This window comes from Geospiza fortis, unplaced genomic scaffold (assembly GCF_000277835.1).
Source record: "Geospiza fortis unplaced genomic scaffold, GeoFor_1.0 scaffold112, whole genome shotgun sequence".
Lineage (NCBI taxonomy): Eukaryota > Metazoa > Chordata > Aves > Passeriformes > Thraupidae > Geospiza > Geospiza fortis.
This window is the reverse complement of record NW_005054298.1, coordinates 26,731,268-26,750,308: the sequence shown is the minus strand read 5'-3', so window position 1 is coordinate 26,750,308 and position 19,041 is coordinate 26,731,268. Positions and strand designations below refer to the sequence as shown.

Below are 19,041 nucleotides of genomic sequence, written 5' to 3'. Positions count from 1 at the left end.
CGTGCGGGCCCCGCCGCCGCTGTGCGAGTGAGGCAGCCGCGAAGGCTCCGAGACCGCAGCACCGGCCCAGTCCAGTTAAAAACCGAGCCATAAACCTGTTCTCACCGAGAGCTGCCGGGAACAGAGCGCTTTCAGTCCTCCTTTATAAGTACACGGCTCGCACGGAGCGTGTTTGACAATCTCTTAGTCATTCATGCAAGTGGAAACAGGGTCTTCAGAGCCTCCTGAGAAGCCCACAGGGAAAAAAAAAAGTTAAAAGACTCCAACCTGTGGTTTCAAAGACTCAAAATAGCCTAAAGCATGATGGTTCAGAAATAAGTTGAAGTCAGAAAGAGTTCTAAAATAGTTGCAATTTGTTTGTCAAATTGATTTCCTCTGAAGCAATCCAACGAGCAAGAAATTTGCAAACATCCGTTTTATAATACATTTGTCACAAAGGCGGTAATAGTAACGTAGCATAAGAGTTTAAGAGCTGTGTATTTAATTTCAGCAGTGCACCAGTAGAGTTTCTGGGTTAATTCTGTTTGTGCCATGGCGCTACCAGTGAAATGGGTAATTGCTGTGTTTATTACAGTGCCTAAGTCATGCAGTCACAGCAAGGCTTGCATTAAGATGAAAGTAAAGTAAATGAAGATAAGAAAGCAGAAAGCATTCTTGAAGAGTCTAGAATATGTCACACCATGTAGCTGGCACGCTGAGGTACCTACTGAAAACGTGTAACTCCTGCTTGCTCCAACTTCCATCTGGCTTTTTAGCACTTTGAGCTGTGGATATTTTTGACAAAAGCAGTCCAAAATCTTTACTCTCTCCCACAGAGTTCCACCATCTCTGCAGGGTTCCAGATCATACCCTTTCTTGATTATAACATGATTTCAAATATATCTGTCAAATAAAAATACAACATGTGGACAGGACTGGTTTTGTTGAGAAGTGCTCTTTGTGCAGTATGAAAAGCAGGCAGCGTTCCAAACATACCAAATGGGCCACAGAGTAAATTTAAATGATGGCCACAATTAAGATGTTTTAGGTTATTATAGCACGTGGTGCCAAGAAGTAAATGACAGTGCTTATGTTTGTCTCCTTAGCTGCTTTTTTGTCTCTACTGATGCTCTTCAGGATTTGCTCTACTCTCCCTTTAAGTTTTGAAAACCAAGTAAATACCAAAAATGCTTCATGACATGCATGTTATTGTACTCTTGGTTATCTGTTTCTATAATGCCATGGAAACATGAATGGCACTTAGAGAAGGGTATAATTGACAGGACTCCACCCTGAGGACTTTGGAATTTTACTTAGATACACCACAACTGAGAAGGACAAACAAAGGTGGAGGAGGGGGAATGGGTAGGCTGAAGGTCACAACAGTACAGGATCACGAACTATTATTATTCCTAATGTATATACCTGGTCTGTGGGGTCATTAAAAAATAGCAATTAAAGGTGTTAGCTTCATAACTCCCTTTCTTAGTTACTTCTTCTCTGGCTTACCTTGATTATCAGTCCATTACAAAGCTGGCTCTTTTCAGCCTGTAGAGGCTTTCACCTTTCATGGAAAGAACGATTCCCACTTGATGAGCAGCTGTTTGGCAGAGCTGCGATGCACAGCCCCCGGTGATCAGAGGCACAGGTGTTCCAGGCAGCCAGCCTTGTGGAAAAAGCTCTGCTGCCTCAAGGAATGCTGGTTTCAGCACAAGTCATGATGTTTGAAGAGATGGCACCTACCCTTCTCAGCAGAGAACTGTGTCACTGAGTGTGGACAAGCACACGACATTAAGCAGTGTGTCTGAGCCTTCTCCAGCTCGTTTTTATTTAATATAGGTCATTTGAAAAAAATCTGATTCCCCCCATGCTAAAATCTCTGCACCACCTTCTCACACAAGGCAATGCTCAGTGCAGTGGGAAGTCTCTGGATTCCCCCCAGCTGCCTCAGTGTCACCCAGCACGAGCTCCAGGCCAACTGCAGTGTTTACACCGAGGGAAAGTGAGTGATTGTGCACTACGTGGCATCAGTTATCAGTGACCTGGATGAAAATACCTCATGAGTCTGACATCAAGAATGTCAGAGAAGAGATTCTGAAAGGGCTCCGGTCCCAAAGCCTCACCTCCTCCCACAGCAGCTCTCCTTCAATGACTCGGGTTAGCTGCCACCACATCTTGAGTAGCAGCAAGAGAATGCAAAATCACCTTCTAGAAAAAGTTTTTTAAAAATGGAAATGTCACTTCGCTGTCAGGTTCTCCAAACAGTTTGTGTAACACACAGGAGAAGTGACAAGTTGCCATTTAGCCATTCTCCTCGGGCTGTGTCCTGGTGGGGAGAACCCTTGCTGAAGAGCTGGTTAAAGACCACTTTCTCTCACTCTAACCACTACCATCTCTTAGAGAAGTAGAAGGAAATATTTGGTGGGGGCCACTGACTTTATTAAAGACAACAGAACACATTTCCCTGTGAAAAAGAGACCTTTCCTGTGTTTCAGCCACTGCTAGGAAATATTTTGCTGCCAGCTCTGATGCTCCATTCAAAAGCAGAGGGTCTTCCACAAAGCCTGGGCCTCTCCAACGTGTTTGCTGTGATATCTGGTGCTTTGTTTGTCATAGGGTTTTTTTCATATGCAGCTTTTATTCAAAATATGTTGCATATGGCTGCAGAATCCTTAATTTTCCCACTTCCAAAATCATGATTTGTAATATGCCAGACTCCACAGGCCACCAGAAATCACTTAGCAAAGGAGATGTCAGAAAGAGTATCTTGTGGTTTCTCTAAAGGTTTTTAAATGCTGCAAAAAGAGAGAATGCTCTAAAGGTACTCACTTCAAAAAGGACATTACAGCATATTCAGAGGCACAATAAAAGAGATGTTTTACAAAGCAGATTTTGTAAGAAGATTTATTTTAATTAAGTGATTTCATGATGAAACATGGTCTTAAACAAAATAGAGATCAGTATGAAAATAAAATTATACACAGAAAATTCTTTTCCCCAAATGTTTTTGAGTAACAGGGAATACAACACAACAGTCCTGTATTCAAATTATGTAAATTTGTGAGCAGTCAAACATTATAGTACATTCCTTGAAGCCAGGCACAATGACACACATTGTGTGCCCCTGTAACACACTCAACACATTTTCTATCTCTTCTCTCTGCCTCGAAGAAAAAAATCCTGAAATGTAATGCAATGTAAATAGGGAAAAGGAGGGAAACCATCTTAATGCTTGAAGCAGGTATTCCCCATTTAGTGTTTTGTGAAAGTCATGTACCAAATTCAGATGAAACTTAAATTGGCTTGTAGAAAGATAGAAAAACTTGGAATTGTATTTGATATACAGTCTTGTGAACACTTAACTGAAAAGTATGGAAAGGATTAAAAAATACACCGTGTTCTACTTAAAGCTTAGAAATAAATATGCACTCCATATTCTCAGTGCCTGAAATTCTTTAAAAACAAAGAACTTGGTATAAAATTATATCAAGTAATTGTCAAAAATGAGGAAGATGCACCTATAATCCTGTTAGATTCTGGATGCCTGCATCCCCACTACAAAAACTTGTAAAACTCTACACACTTTCAAACATGCTGAAAAACCCAAACTGTAACCTAGCAAGGGCAGGAACATCAACTGACTTGGGGGTAGCAGTATTCCACACCACATCCCTCATTACCTTCTTCTCCTCCAAAGATCTCCCTTTCCATACTGTACCAGCCCTTACAAGTACAAATGTTCAGTCAATTGTTCAAAAAGCAGCCTTGCTGATCAGGATTCATGGATGCCCTCAAGGCTACGTCATTCCCAGGAAAAACAGCGTGCAAAGAAAAAGCATCCTCCACATGTGATTTATGTAGTTAATATTATCATAATTCTCCTCCTCCCTGCAATGCTGATAATAAACAGCAGTCTCCTGAGTGTTGCAGACTCATTGCAGAAAAATGTCCCGCTGAATGGAACTATTGAACCAGTATGGTTCAACATGGGAGTTTGTCTTCTCATTTAGGACTTCAAGTTTATATAAAACTCCTACCGTCTCAGTGACCATGTTGCAGAAGAAAACTCACAAGGAATTCCTCTCCTGACTCTCATATTCAATCATTCAATAGTCTTATCTTTCAGGTAAAAAAAACAGGTCAGCTTTTAGATACAGAAACCCATCATGAAACCCTCCCACCCTCTTACACAGTATTTTTTTGATAATGTCATTAGAGTGTGAATGGAATCAAGACTTGCATCTACTTGGGTAAAACTACCTAGGTCATTGAGAAAATTCTAAGTATTACCCTAAGTAAGCTTTGGAAATGCCACATCAAAATCCTTGTCTTTGTCAAAATGCATTGTTCTTACACAAACATAATGCAAATATCAAGTATCTTAAAAAAACCCAAAATCTGCATTTTGACACAGCTAAACATTAGGTATTTGGCCCATCACATTGAAGAGGAAAGTCACCACTGGTTCTGATGATTTAACCTTTTATCAGAAGTGGTATCCTTTGCCAAATGCAGATAATAATAAACAGTCATTACTTGTACAAACAAATGACCACTTCCAGACACCACTCTATTTAGAAGCCTTCGTTTTCCTGAAGACACCACTCTATTTAGAAGCCTTCGTTTTCCTGAAAACAGCCCAAATAAAAAAACAACCCAGTCCAAATAAAACAAAACAAAGAAGCCAAACCACATAAAAGTAAATTTTCTGATTGTGTACTTAGATTTTCAAAAGCTAATAATCAGTTAAAGCATGTCCTGCAGTTGCAGTAACACCAATGTATTTCAGGATGAACAGTCATTTTTTCCTAGGTGCCTTATCATAGCCTAATTTTCAAGCAGGAAGTGTCCTGTTTTATATCCCAGGGCTCACCACAGCTCACTGTCCTGCTCCCTACCCTCGAAGTGCAGTGCTCTTCCTGTGCCTTCTCTCAGCCTTGTGCTCACTCCAGCCCTCCTCCACAGCTGTATCTTGTATGCTGCGTGGAACTGCCCTGTCTTATCATTACAGCACCTACAATTAAATTCCTGCTTAGAATTATTTATGAGGCTTCCCAGATTTATTTTCTTATTCATACAGTAATCGACTTTAAAATTAGTGAGCTCCAACATCTGACTGCCGTCAGCATGGCAATCAAATATGATGTCTCAGCAAAATCCTCTTCTATTGACCTTATACTGCCGGATGGGCATTTCTAACTATGAAAAACGTAATCCTCTTTTAAAATGGAAGATGTTGAATAGTCAGTGGAGTGTTTCACGAGCTGCTTGTATTGCAAGTAGCAGGCATCAGAGATACAACGAGCTTTTGGGAAAAATCCAGCTCAAGGGCTGCATGAGAAAGCCTCCAGCTGTGGAAGGCACAGTGCTCACTGCGGGAACAGATCTCCTGCTGCTGTGGTTTCTGGATCAGCATCACCTGCCTCACTGCAAAGGCTCTGCACCCACCTGCCCAACAGCCTGGGGCAGCCCATGGGGCCCACAGATTCTGGCAATAAAAAATATTGCAAGCAAAATCCCCTGCCTCATCAATTTTGCAAACCAAAACCAAAAGACATTTTACCTGTGGATATCTAATCAACTATTTTCAAAACCACTTTTATGACTGTTTTTATTGAACAGCTCAGTCTTGATGTCAGAGTAACAGTCATCTTGTCGACTCTGGACTGAGGGAGCTGCTTTTGAAAGTAAACCCAATCCCAGAGTCTTACTGTGACAGTACAGCTCCAGTCAGTGTAGGTGGTCAGCAATTGTCTCTGAGTGATTGCAGGATTATGTGCAATCAAAAGGGACAGGATGGATGGCTTTGGAAGGCAGCCCAGAATAAGGGAGACCAGAGTCCTGTGGAGCTCTGTAGGTCTATACATTTAAAAGCTAATTGATATTAGCACAAAGGGATGTTAAATTAGTTGAACAATATACCTGCTGAGTGCTTAACAAAAGCCTCCAAGTAGGCAAGGCTTTTTCTAACACGGGCTGAATGAGAAGCTTCTCAAAGTTCTGAAAACAAGAAACAACTGAAACCCAAAAGATAAAGTTTCATTATTCTGAAGTTTTTTAACAGGTGAAAGAATTGAGAGCAGCGTAGCTTGGCTCCCTTTCACATCCATCATAGCTTTGAAAAATTTGTCAGAATACATCTCTAGTTAAAATTTTTGTGTAATTATTCTCCAATGTAATCTGAAAGGAAACAAGTTCAAATTTTGAAATACTGACTTAGAAAGGGGCTAATTAATGAGTGTAGCAACTATTTCACATAGTCCTCAGGAGGTATTTTTAAATGCATTTAGAATACATACAGACACTTCAATGGATTGTAACCATTCCAGGAGTCCTTGAATGTCATCTTTTACCAAAAATCAGGAGGAACCTTTCTAAACAGTGGCCAGAAGGTCAGTCATACAAAACAGAATTATCAAATAATCATGATTTTCCCTTAAAATACCTACAGCATAATATGGCTCTGAGCAAAACCTATGAAGTAAAGTCCGAAAGGAAAATATTTAGTAAAAATACTACAAATGTTTAAGTAAAAAACATTTCACAGCAATGAACATCCCAAATAGTAGTAGCCTAATACCAAAATTAGTCAGTCTAAAGCTGAACAAAAGCACTGTGAAGTTCATGGTCTATTTGGAAGACATGCAAAATATAAACCATCTTTCATTGTGAAAATTCTGTGTTTGGAGGGTCAGCATTGTAATTCTGCATACTGCTAACTGAAGTGGGTTATACTGCCTTTACAGTAAAGTTATTCTTTTCCTCTGCTATTTACCTAACATATATTTAGTTTTCCAGCAAACAAGTAATTTCAAATTCATCCTTCAAAAATTTTTTATTGTAAAATATTTAGGCAAAAGGTTAAATTAGTCCAACAGCAGCCACTATGGTTGCACTAACAAAATCGTAAAGAATTTTCTACTTAAACTGATGAGCCAGTCAACCCATAGCATTTCTGCAGTTCTGCTTTATAGCACATAATTGAGCCAAAACACAAACAGTTTAAGAAGCCAGCTTTGAGTAATTTTTCTGAAAATTTGCTTGGAGTTCAATTGCTTGCCCAGAGAGAAAGGGATAAGAAGGGGAAACAACAGTAGATAGATGAAAGCTACATCTGCAATCTTATGACTGGAGATCAACCTTCTGCTCAATTCCCATTAGTGCTAACAGGAATATATTAACCCTCTACATAAAAAGTGGCAGGAAAACCAGCACTATTAGTATAATTAAATGCAGATAAGTTTCATTCACTGAAAAGAAGTAACTTGCGTTATGCTATGGGAAGTGAACTTACACTGGCCATTCAAACACAGCTGATGAAGTTTCCCTGATGTGAACAGGAATTCCCTCAGTCCAGAGACAGCCTGCTCCAAGCAGCTCCATAAAACTCTGCAGCTACCACTGCAGAAACTCAGTAAACATCTGCAATTAATACTGCTGAGATTACATTTAACAACCAGATGATACCATTGCAAATGCTCCAGAAGGAATTTTTTTTTTAAAACTTTTTTTAAAGGATTCAAAATATATAAGAAACCACAAACCTCTTCTGTTTCCTATAATTTTAAACTGAGCAAACTACCCGTTGGGTGCTCTGCCAGTCCAGCTCCTACCAGAAGCTCTGTGTGATGTCCTGCCAGGGCACTGCTGCCCAGATTTTCGGTTCCCCGCAGATTACAGCTATTCCCCGCCCCCCGTGCCCCGGAGCTGCCTGCTGCCATGTGCAGCTCATGTGGTGCCCCTGAGCAGCTTTGCCTGGGAACGCACAAGAGCTCACCCCACTTACTCTCTAAGCCATGTTAGCATTTTTCATGGTAAGGTCAGTACAGGATAATGAAAATTATGTTTAAAAGCAAAAGGAGGCAAATATTTGATGAATACCAAGGAAAAAAGCAGGCAGGGAGCGGGTGGGGAAGAAGGTCTGGATTGAAAGGCTCTCCTGTCCTGCCCTGCCAGGTGCTGCTGGCGGTGTGACAGAGGTGGCAGATGGCTGTGCCCTGCTGCTGTGGGCAAAGGCACCACTCCCCTCACTGCTGCTGGCCTGCAGACTCAGCGGGTGACTGCTACAGCAGGTGCCCCACTGCACAACTTCATTGATTCCAAGCTTTTGTGGTGTATTTAGGAGTGTTCTGGCTATAACCTGACTGCCAGCAGTGCCAGGTGAGCAAAGCACACCTCTGCTGGGCTGGGATGCTGGGACCTGGGCAGAGGGGCCTGCCCTGGCATGTGGGGCACAGAGGCCACTCTGCTGCCAGCCTGCCCCGGCGGCAGTGACCTGGGAGCTGCTTTTTGGCCGGTGATGTGTGGCTCCACTTCCCAGCAGAGCAGGAAACATGGGCACCTCACTTCAATTCCTGCAGGGACGTCCCCTGCCAGCCTCTGTGTGATGAAGATGCTGTGGGTTAAGTTAGTATCAGTTGTCATTGGCTGAAGGGATTCTTCTGTCCACTTTTTTCCTTCCTAAATGCAAAGCTCCTTAGCACCATCTGGAAAAGCTCCTAGGAGTTAGAGAGCTTTGGAAAGGCTCCCCAGCCTCGCTCTGTGTGGACCCTCATCCCTGCTACACTGTGTCATAAGCAATAGCATTGTGGTCGCCTGCTGCAGCCAAGCTGCAGGACATGAAAGCTGGCTTTCCCTTGGGACACATTAAATGGGAATGGCTTCCAAAACCAAAGGGAGAACATTCCAAGCAGTTGCCAGGAGATGTGGGTATCTGACTAAGCTCAGGCTTCCTCTCCTCTACTCCCTCCTTGTTAATCCCTTAGAGCAGCAGCATCCCTTACACGTCACAAAGAGCCAAGTGCTCGAGGCAGCACAGGCAGCTGTACCCAGCTGACACCTCAACCTTCCCACAGAGCTTTTGTGGAGTCCCCCAGGGGATGTTGGCAGCAAAGGAGGAAGCAGCAACTTCTCTTTAGTCTCTCTTGGCTTTAGTGCTACAAAGACTCTGGATGTTTTTTTAATTTATCTATTTTCTAACTGACAGCTGCCCCAGTCGTGACCCTGTCACATCTTCACAGAATATTGGATTATCATGGCTGATTTCAATTATTTTTACATGCATAAATACAGAACAAATGGGTGCAGTAGATATATTTAAATAAAAATTGACAAGATGCATTTATTGTTTTAGTTTTGTACAAAAGCATAACTTAAAAGGCAAACTAGTATAAACTTACTTTGTGCCAAATATTTAAACTTTTCATTCCAAAGAGTATCTGGTTCAAAACTTGTAGATACAGTTTCCACCTGGGAAATCTCTTTTTTAAGACCACAGATAACACAGTATTGTAAAATGAAAATTCTGTAGTCCCTCAACCAATCAGAAGTTGCATTCTGCTCTGAGTGCCAGAATTTTAGCTACTCAGTGAATGGATCCCATGAAACATGAGCCATGCTGGAGTGACCTGCTGAAAAGTCAGTTTGCCTACTGCTCATTCATGTTCTGAAGAGAGATGTGTATTAGGACCTGTGACATGCAATCTTAGCAAAGACTGATAAATATACATGTAGAAACAGGGTGATGTGTTTGGATTTTTCTTTGCTACTTCATACCAGCCAGAAGTAGCCTAAGAAAACCTAAGTTACTTAAGAGAGTCCCAGATGTCATGCAGAAGCTCAATTATCCTTGAAATAAAAGAATGCTTTCGCACTGATTTTGCTTTTCCTTTGCACATGTGCCATTTCCTCAGTAAGTCTGAAGGGTTTTCTCAGTCACCACCACAGCTGCAGCTGCCTTTGCCTCGGAGGGTGACTGGCAGTCTCTGCTGACGACATCTCCAGGGACGCTCGCCTCTGCTGGAACAAACCTCCCACCAGAACAAGCAGGACACCTCCCTCAGACGCCCCTTCAAGAGCCTCCAAAGTGAGAAGGTTACTTCAAAAGCTACTTTCCCCACAGAACAGAGCTTGCTGTGCTGCAGCACTACCAAAGGGCTAGCACAGAGCTGGATTCGTGTTCTTGTCATCCAGTGTCCAAGTGCAACTCCTGCCATTTGAAAATGTGGTGGATGCAGCGTGTGACAGCAGCTGTGCGAGAAATGGGGCACAGCTACACAAGTGTTCCACAAGACCATCTGGAGGAAAAGTACCAAAAAATAGAAGCGAGCAAGCCTCGTGTATTTCAGCAAAATTAAGCATAAAGAAATCGGTGTCCATGCAGTGTTTGATATGCCATAGAAACTGCTTCAAATAACATTGGATAAGAAAACTATTTATCAGTGAAAATGCAAGCTTGGACACTACGAACAGTTTACATCTTGTAGGTGTTCACTGATACAGGACAGTGGCTTTATGACCAGTGGCTCACCTTAAAGAAGTTATTCATGGTTTTCCAAATGAGCTAGTGTTTTACAGTGCTGTACAAATAAAAAGTTGTGGGGAGCATATGAAATATCTGTATTAAATTCCACTGCATTAAGTTATCCAATGCATGAAAAATGACCCAGATGCATTTAAAATAAATGCATATTACAATATCACATATAGTATTATAAAATTATTACTTATGTGCACAGTCCTGGTATCTATAGACATGGCACTGTGAAGAAAGCCTGGTTCCTAAGCATTTTTATAGATATTTGATAGTGATGCAATTTGCTATCAGTCAGATTATAATGTCCCTTCAACTTTGGTACATTCAGTGCAAAATATTTTCGGGAGTCTTTTTACTCTTATAAAAATAAAAGGCATTTTTTTCCCTGGAGAGTGCTCAAAGAATAAACACTAGCAGAATGTCTGTTCAAGCATGGAAAGTGACAAAACAGAAATAACACTTTTGTTTGCTTGTTTCCTGTTTACACTCTAAGAAACATAATATAATGAACCTATAAAAATAAACAGAAGTCACTGTGTTAGGGTTTTTTTCCTGATATGCTGTGATAAATTGCTAGTTTCTTCTTAAAATAGTTTCCATGCAGTATAAAGCATAAAATCAGTCTTATTAAGTTAATAAGTTCATTGTAACAGCTCATATTTTGTCATACACACCACTGGCAAATGCATTTCCACAAACCTCCTCAATGCACAAGCCGTTGTTACATCCTTTGTTGCTGATTTTCCCTCCAACTCACTTCTGCCTCAGGAACTCGAGCTCTATGGTGTTCCCCATGCAGGCACTCGTAGTCTTAGGTAAAGCAAGTGTTGGATATGCTGTTATAACATATGGCATAAAGTAATGTACCTTCATGAATTAAAAAAAAATAATTATAAAAGTTCAGTTGTATGCTTTTTTGATAATTTACTGGGTGGGTAAGGGACTGAATTGAATGATTTCACATTTTGACTTGAATTTTCAATTGAACAACTTTGATGGAATCCAGTCCTTGGGTACATGTCAGTTTTGCAGTAGCCAGATGGATCACAACATGGCATCACGTTTCTGGTTTGCTCAGAACATAAACTTAAGAAGTGTAGCCATCCCAAAACCCCATGGACTGCAAGACTTGGCTTTCCCTGCACACCAGGCACACTCTAGTTTCACTGTTGAGAATTCTGCCACTACCACAATGCTTTTTAATTGCTTCACAATCTCCTTCGTGGAACCTCATTATTTGAATTGCACCATGAAACAATTTTCCTCTAGGGAATCCATTACAAAAGTTCATTCATTCCTTGAGAAGACAGATCCACAAAAGTCCAATGAGCTGGGCACTGTGGTTTGTGTATCACTCAAGTCCAAAAGTACTTGTCTCTTCTACTGCTGTCAACAGTTTTTCATATAACATAGAGAATGATGGGTAAGGGGGAAGGTCCAGACGATTGAAACAAGTGTGAGCCCTGAGGGGAAAAAGAGAGAGGAGGTAAAGAAGTGCATTATTTGAAAAGTTCAAAAGAGAACACACAGATTGGTATGTGCTTGAATAGAGATGGGCAGATAGTTTTCTTTTGGAAGACTTTGTTCTGTCAAATGATGTTTTCCAATTGAACAGGTAGTGAGGTTTAATCTACTTTCTTCTCATTAAAATAAGCCAGTAAGAAGCATTTATGAAGCTCTTTAGAAACATATTGACAGTCCAAAAGGCATGGGATAAATTTTATCCATCAAATGTGCATGAGAAAAAAAAAAGAATGATTTGGCATGGTACAAGTCAGAGTCTGGTCTGAAATCTTGGCTTTAAATGTGTCTTCTAAGATGCAGCCTTTCTTTTCTGTATGGATGATACTTGAATACTGTATTTGTAATGATAAGATATTTCCACACATCTCCAGATCTGCAGGAAACACTCCTACAGTGGTAAAAGACAGATAAATTAAATGCTCTTCCTTCTACAGTTCCTAGGTATGTGGATGGTGTTGTTGAGGCATACTGCTTGTGCTGATATTCCCAATGGACATACCTGCCCTAGAGGCCAGCAGCTTTTGGAATTACAAAAAAACCATGCACAAACCTGGTTGCTAGAGGTTGCCCTGCTTTCTGAAGCGTGTGACCATGCAATTTATTTCTCAGTTTTTGAAGTCCATCTACCTCAAGTTTGTTGACACACTTGGAACTGTCTCTCAAATCCTCTTCCAGGGAATGAAAAGGAAGACAACAAAGGTTTCTCTTCATTGTGGAACCATGGATATCATTGCCTGACCTCAGGGCATGCTAAGGATGGTACTTTCTAAAACACTGAGGCGGATGAGCCTGCTCTAATGAAATAGACAATGTAACTATTAATGTGATGGGATCTTGAGGATGAAATGATGCAAAGAGAAACTGGAAGAGGCATCTCTTCTGCTCTAAAGCTTTGTAACAAAGCCTCACTTTAGATTGATTTTTGAATTTTAGCATGTCTCTGTTTACAAATACTTCAATCTTTTGCAATAAAATACATCATAGAATTATTTATTTAAATTCAATCCAGCTGAAAACCAAACTCTTCGTGCAGTGCCCTGCCCTTCATCAGTATGCTCTGTATTATGCATAAATATGTAACATGTTAATGGAAGGACTGAACAAGCTCCCTCCTCACAGCAAATGGAACTCCTCATCTAACCTACCCAGTCCCAGAAATCCAGCTGTCTACCACAGACCTGTACAGACTTCCTCTGAGCCAGAAAGTACTGCCTTCCATGTGAGCAAATTCATTAATTGCTACTTTAAGTGCCTCTCAGCTCACAGCTATAGGAATGGAACATGGAGTGAAGTGGGTTAATCTCACTTGTTAAAAAACCTGAGTCCATTACAAACTGGAACTCATTGAAGCTGAAACACCCACTCAGTTACTGCCTTGTAGTGTCATAAAAATATCAGGCTGAAGATATGTATACACAGCACGCAAGGTCACACCATTTTTATAAACACAGTCCAAACACCAAATATGCAATCACTTAAAAAAACATTGCCTTTAGCACCCTCCCCAAATCCAGTACTCTTAGAAGAACACTGCTGGTACATGCTGTGTAGCAGAGATGGCATTTCCCCACTCCATATTCCAAAATTTTTCTACCCAGGCACCTCTCTAAGGCTCCTGGAGGAAAGCTTTCTTTTTACTCCTCCTTTGCCTTTCCAAAAATCTTATAAAATAATATCTGTGATACAGATTAGATTGTTCCATGTCCTGCAGAGTACTTAAAAAAATTGAACATAGTCTCTTATGAAGAAAGAGACCAATTTAAGACCAGTAGCAACTGGAACTCGGTGATCCCTTGAATTCAATGTAGAGTGCTGAAGAGTCTTAGGCAATTAAGAGCCTAACCACATGCTTCTGCTCCATGGGGCTGACAGCCACTCATTAGAACTATGGATCATGCTGTGTGGGCTGTAAAACCACAAATTATAAAAGACACAGTATATAATTAGCAAGGGATTCATTATGAACTGGTTTAATAGTAAGCTGGCATGTTGTTTACATTTATTAAGAGAACTGAGTTTTATCTTATTTTGAGGGCAATTTTGAAAATGGAATCACTTACTGTGGAAAACCAAGTAATTAAAAAAGACAAAAACAAGACCTTTGTCTTCTGAGGCGATGCAAGCTTTTCTAACCCCAGCACACAACTTCCTAAGTTCTTGAGACAAACGTGGTTTTTCCCTTCTGGGTAGTATCTTCCCATTCCAACATTTCAAATCACATGGGCACTGACTGTTCATCTTCCTAGGCTCACATCTTACAACAACATAAAAACCCATCTTGGTTCCTAAAGTCTAGGTTCCCAGATTCCCAATGAAATCCTCCTTCATTTTGATTACCATAGTAAAAGAGAATGATTTAGGATTAAAATGCAGTAGTCAGACACAAATATAATTTCCAAGTGAATCATCACATGAATGAATAAATAATGTACAGCAAGGAACCTGGAACCGATTTCTCAGCATGGGAGTGAATAGAAAGAGTACTGGTCCCTTCCCCTAGTTTAGTCTAATCTGCAACACAGTGTAAAAGAAGGAAGTAGAAGTGGCACTGGGGTAGCAATAGTTAAGCCAGACCCATAATAATCAACTTTTCCAGGGCATTTTACATGCTACCTAGTTAGTGTCAAAGACAGCAATGCAAGCTGGGCAACCTGACATGTGCCTCACAGAAATCTCACTGTTTGGATTCAGCAGAGCTGATTACACAGCAGTCAGAACAGTGGGAACTGGGCAAACATCTAGTGAAAACTTTTGTGTTTACATTCACGGCTGCTCGGGCCACAGTCACATACCTAAGTGACTATCCTAGCTGCCCTTTGTGTCTCAGACAAGGAAAAAGAGATGGGGATGGATATTCTTATGTGTTTTCAGCACTGCAGTAATGTTTTTAGAAACTGAGGAAGAAACAAAGTCCACTGACCTGTTAAATCCTCATTTTTGCCACCCTAGCGCCGAGCACTATCAAATTTCACAGGCACTCCTGCTAAGAGGGCAATTTGCAAAGTACAACACTGCTAGGAGTGAGTGATGGTGCCTCAACATAAAAGCTTTAGTTATCAGAGAATCAGTAAGAGTCACAGAGACCTAGGGCAGCGTTCCAGCAGATCCAGCGATGTGTTTACACATGCTGGGCTTGTTTGGAAACCTCTTGAGAGCTGCTACTCGGGGTTGTAGTTACTGATGTGTTACCTCCAAGCCAGCAGTACCTGGTGTTTGCACAGGGAGTCTCAGAGGCTGCTGAGACCCAGGCTGAAGCTGCACTGCATCCACTGTTTGCATTTTTACACATGTAAAAATGCAAACAGCACTCATGGCTTGGGGCTTAACCCATCTCAGCACTAACATGGAAGAGGTTTCATTTTTTATGAGATCAAGGTTTACCATGTGTGAATACCAGGAACTGCTTGCTCATGATGGCTGCAGGTGTTTGTCACACACAGTTGTTTTTATTTTAATTCTCACATTTGTATGGTAAAAATGATCCAGAGAGACAAAATTCAAATGTTTGCTAACCAAGGGAAAGTGAGGTAAGTGAAATTTCAATAAATGATACAATCTCTTAAATGTGAGGAGCTGGCATTTCCCCTACACTTGTTGAACAGCCTATGACAGCAAAGATTCTCAACATGTTTCTCCATATTGCACTTTTGGAAGCAGTTTTATTCTGCAATTTATCACAACCAGGGTTCCGCATAACCTTTCCAGAGGACATTCTGAACATCCTGTTCTGGCAGGTCCTGACCTTTTCCAAGCTCTGGTTGCAAGCACCAGGAATTTCAGCTTCAGAAAATATATGGAAAAAATCATGCAATCTCTTTTCTGACTTAAACTCACAGAAAAAAAAAAAAACCCAAACCTTGAATTTTGAAGTCATAAATTATTCTTTAAAAAGTCACAGCTTTTACTTTTTAAACAGAACCAAAGCTAGTCCATAGGCCAATCATAATCAAACATAATCAAAGGAGACTTATTGGGCTACAAGATATTCCTAGGGCCCCAGATGACATTTGATATGAAATAGCAATTTTCAGGATTTGGATTCCTTTAATCCTCAGTTGCCTGGCTCTCATTTGTGCTGTAAACAGGAAAGATGGCTCTGTTTAAAGGCCACCCGCTGTGCCTGTGGATTTCACAGCACCACTTCTGTGTCCATGACCTTCTCCATGCAGTTCTGATGGCTGCAGCCAGCCCAAGAGACATTTCTGCCTCTGACCTTGTGCTGGAGGGAAAACCTACAGGTTGTTGGTCAGAGAGACTCTGAGTGTCTCTGACAGCCACCCTGTGTCTAAGATGAGACTCTGAATGCAAGTTATTCCTGAGGCACCTTGTTTATGAGGAGTGGATTTACGATTAGGGTTGAGCTCCCTCCATAGATCAGCCCAGCCCAAAGCCACCTCCAGAGGCTGTACACAGCATACTAAAGCTAAAGTCTGATTAAGCAGAGTCAGGCTGCCCACACTCCAAACACTAATCTGTGTCTAACCACTCCTAACCCATTCTAGAGGCTGCACAATCACAGAACTGGGTGAAAGAAAATCTCCCAGCTATCAGTCTCATCACAGTAAAGACAAGAACCTGTCATGTTTTGTCAATAAAGAAACCAAGCTGAAAGTGGTTTTTTCATCATTCACATTATTAGTCTAGTCCTGGCATTGTTACCATGGACCTTTGAAGAGAACTCTTTTTTCCACTCCAAAAACTGGAAAGTTTTTTTTTTTAATCTTTTCATCCTACTCCTCTAAACCTGCCCTACCCAATATAAATTGCAAGGGCTTGTACATCTCAAGTCCTGCTTTCATGTCTTGGACTCTGATACTGTTCCTTTACCCTCTTCACCTATTTCAATTGATCTTACTTGTTCTCTTTGAAATCCTCACCTTTTCTTGTCTCTCTTGATGCTTCTCAAGTGAAATTACTCCCTCCCACCTATTCTGCATTCACAGCTTGCTTCTTCAGTATTTAACCCTCAACATCAGACCAAGCATAAAAATTGTATCACTAAATTATACTGTAAAGCCTCTGTCTGATGCAAAAAATATGATAGTAGCTTTCAGTCAGTCATAGTCACAAGAGCTATTTCATTTTAATTCATATTCATTTTTGCTCCTAACTTGTGAACTGCATGTTCAGTGAGTAAATACTTGCACATTTCATCAAATGTAATAAAGTAAGTCAGAAGTATTTATCATTTTAAGATAATTTTCTGTGAGAAAAACACTACAATATGGATGTCAGCCACAGTTACACTGCCTTGTCCAGCTTAAGAGAACAAAACTGAGTTCAAACCAAAACGGATGCATCGGACACTGCATCAACAGGGAAGGAAATTTGCATGTGAGGGAAGCTATATTTGCATATTCAGTGAAAGCTTGTTAATGTTTGTCCAGCTGGTGATGTGTTACCCCAGAGAGTGGCCCTGTGAAGCCCCCAGAGCTGTACCTTGGAAGAGCAGTGATCTTCCCCCACTTCTCCACGCAGAAGCGCCTGGGCCCGTTGCTGCCCCGGAGGGAGGCAAAGCCTTCGTAGGGAATGCTGGATGTGCCTGTGACAAACTGGCAGCACAAACACCCATCAGCACAGGCTGCACACAGGGGCTGGGGGGACACAGCAGCACACCCACCACAGCCCAGACACTTTTGGAAAAGCATTTGCAAAGCAAGGAAATTCGTGAGGCACAAGCAATAAATGCTGCTTTACATGGAGCTGAGGGCAAACAGACCATTTCCTGGCTGGGCTCTAGAAGAGGCAACTTAGCAGATTAATTTCCTCCAAAGGTTTTCTGCTGCATAAATATTGTAGAATAACACACTATCAGTATCCAGTTACTCAGACTTAAGCCTAAGTGAGTTTTTTGCTGCTGTTTCCTGCATAAAAAGGAACTAATACAAAACAGTAATATCTGGTGGCTTTGTGTTATGCCCTTTCAGCTATATGGATTTCCTTTGCTTTATAAACCACAATTAACTACTGTAAGAAAAGGACAAAATTCTGAAGGTTAGATATGCCCACTGACATTTGCTGAAATACTGACTGGTGAGCAGTTTTATTTGCAACCTGTCATGAACAGATCAAATGTAGCTTTTGATAGATCAGAGACTATTTAATTTGTAATGACCTAGATATTATAAAAACTTCTGACTAACAGATGTGACAGGAATATACAAGGAGACATTTCTGTTTCTCCATCAAATGAGATGTTCCACACTGCCTTTTTACAGGCTTTTTAAAAATACTGAAACAGATTCAAATAATTCATAATTCAGTGATCAGATAAAAATACTGAATTGTTAAAACCAGCAGATTTCATATCAGATCCAATAATGTGGTATGGTTTACAGTGGAGGTTTGTCTGTTTCTTTACAGACAGGATGGATGTAACCTGAACTTTAAAAATTTAACTCAATAGTAAACCCACATGTATAAATATTCTTCTGCTGAGATATTCTGTCCTTCAGCAGCAGGGTGACTGGAACCTGCAGGTTTAGTGAAAATGGAATTGGACTGACTTTAAGGTTTCCGTCATTATTTTCTAATTTGAAGCCTTGAACTTCCATCTAAGCTTTCTCCTTCCTAAGCTGTATAAATACTATTAACATTTCTACCTAGTGACATAACCAATTACACAGTTTTCCTTTCTTATCTTTAGCAGTCTTAAAGTACTTTTAATCAAACAATAGTAAGGATTATTGACATCCCTCATTGTATCTTAAATGTAATTCTAAACTTAGAAATCTATAAAAATAGCTGTGAGCTTCTGTCACTTGAAATTATTACATTTAACTTCTGACTCAGGGTATTCCCCCTAGTAAACATCACCATAATTTCCGGGTATCCTAAACCAGGATGGGGCTATTTTAGAATCAAATTTTAATTATTTTTACACAGATCAGCTGATTTCTTACCTGTAGAAGTCTTAGACGTTGTTCATTGTTGAACCTTTCCACAGCAGCCCAGAACCACCGAATTACAATGTGATTGTCATGATAACCTGTTAAAACAACAGGAGCCTTTATACTTTCAGGTGCTATGAAAGTGGTTGAGGGAATAGTTAGTAAGCTTTTCCTGGTTTGGCCCTAGTCACAATAATGCCATATTCTTTATCCAATTGCATCAAATGGCAGAAGGTGAGAGGCAAATACTCCTGAAATGCTTAGAAATCCTAAAGGCAGAGAATGAATGTACTATGACAAAAAGAAGTGAGATCCCTTGTGCAATCCTTTCTT

At 40.7% G+C, this 19,041-nt stretch overlaps 1 protein-coding gene across 1 annotated transcript in view; it reads right to left on the bottom strand.

Moving 5' to 3' along the window:
* Window positions 1-2,869: 2,869 nt before the first annotated feature.
* Window positions 2,870-19,041, bottom strand: part of HECW2 (HECT, C2 and WW domain containing E3 ubiquitin protein ligase 2) — a 114,270-nt gene continuing 98,098 nt past the window's right edge. The window contains exons 26-28 of the mRNA XM_005415962.2: window positions 18,721-18,806; window positions 17,258-17,370; window positions 2,870-11,757 (exon numbers count right to left, since the gene is read on the bottom strand). Of these exons, the coding sequence (XP_005416019.1) occupies window positions 11,646-11,757; window positions 17,258-17,370; window positions 18,721-18,806 (311 nt within the window). The 3' untranslated portion in view covers window positions 2,870-11,645. The remainder of the gene's footprint in view (window positions 11,758-17,257; window positions 17,371-18,720; window positions 18,807-19,041) is intronic.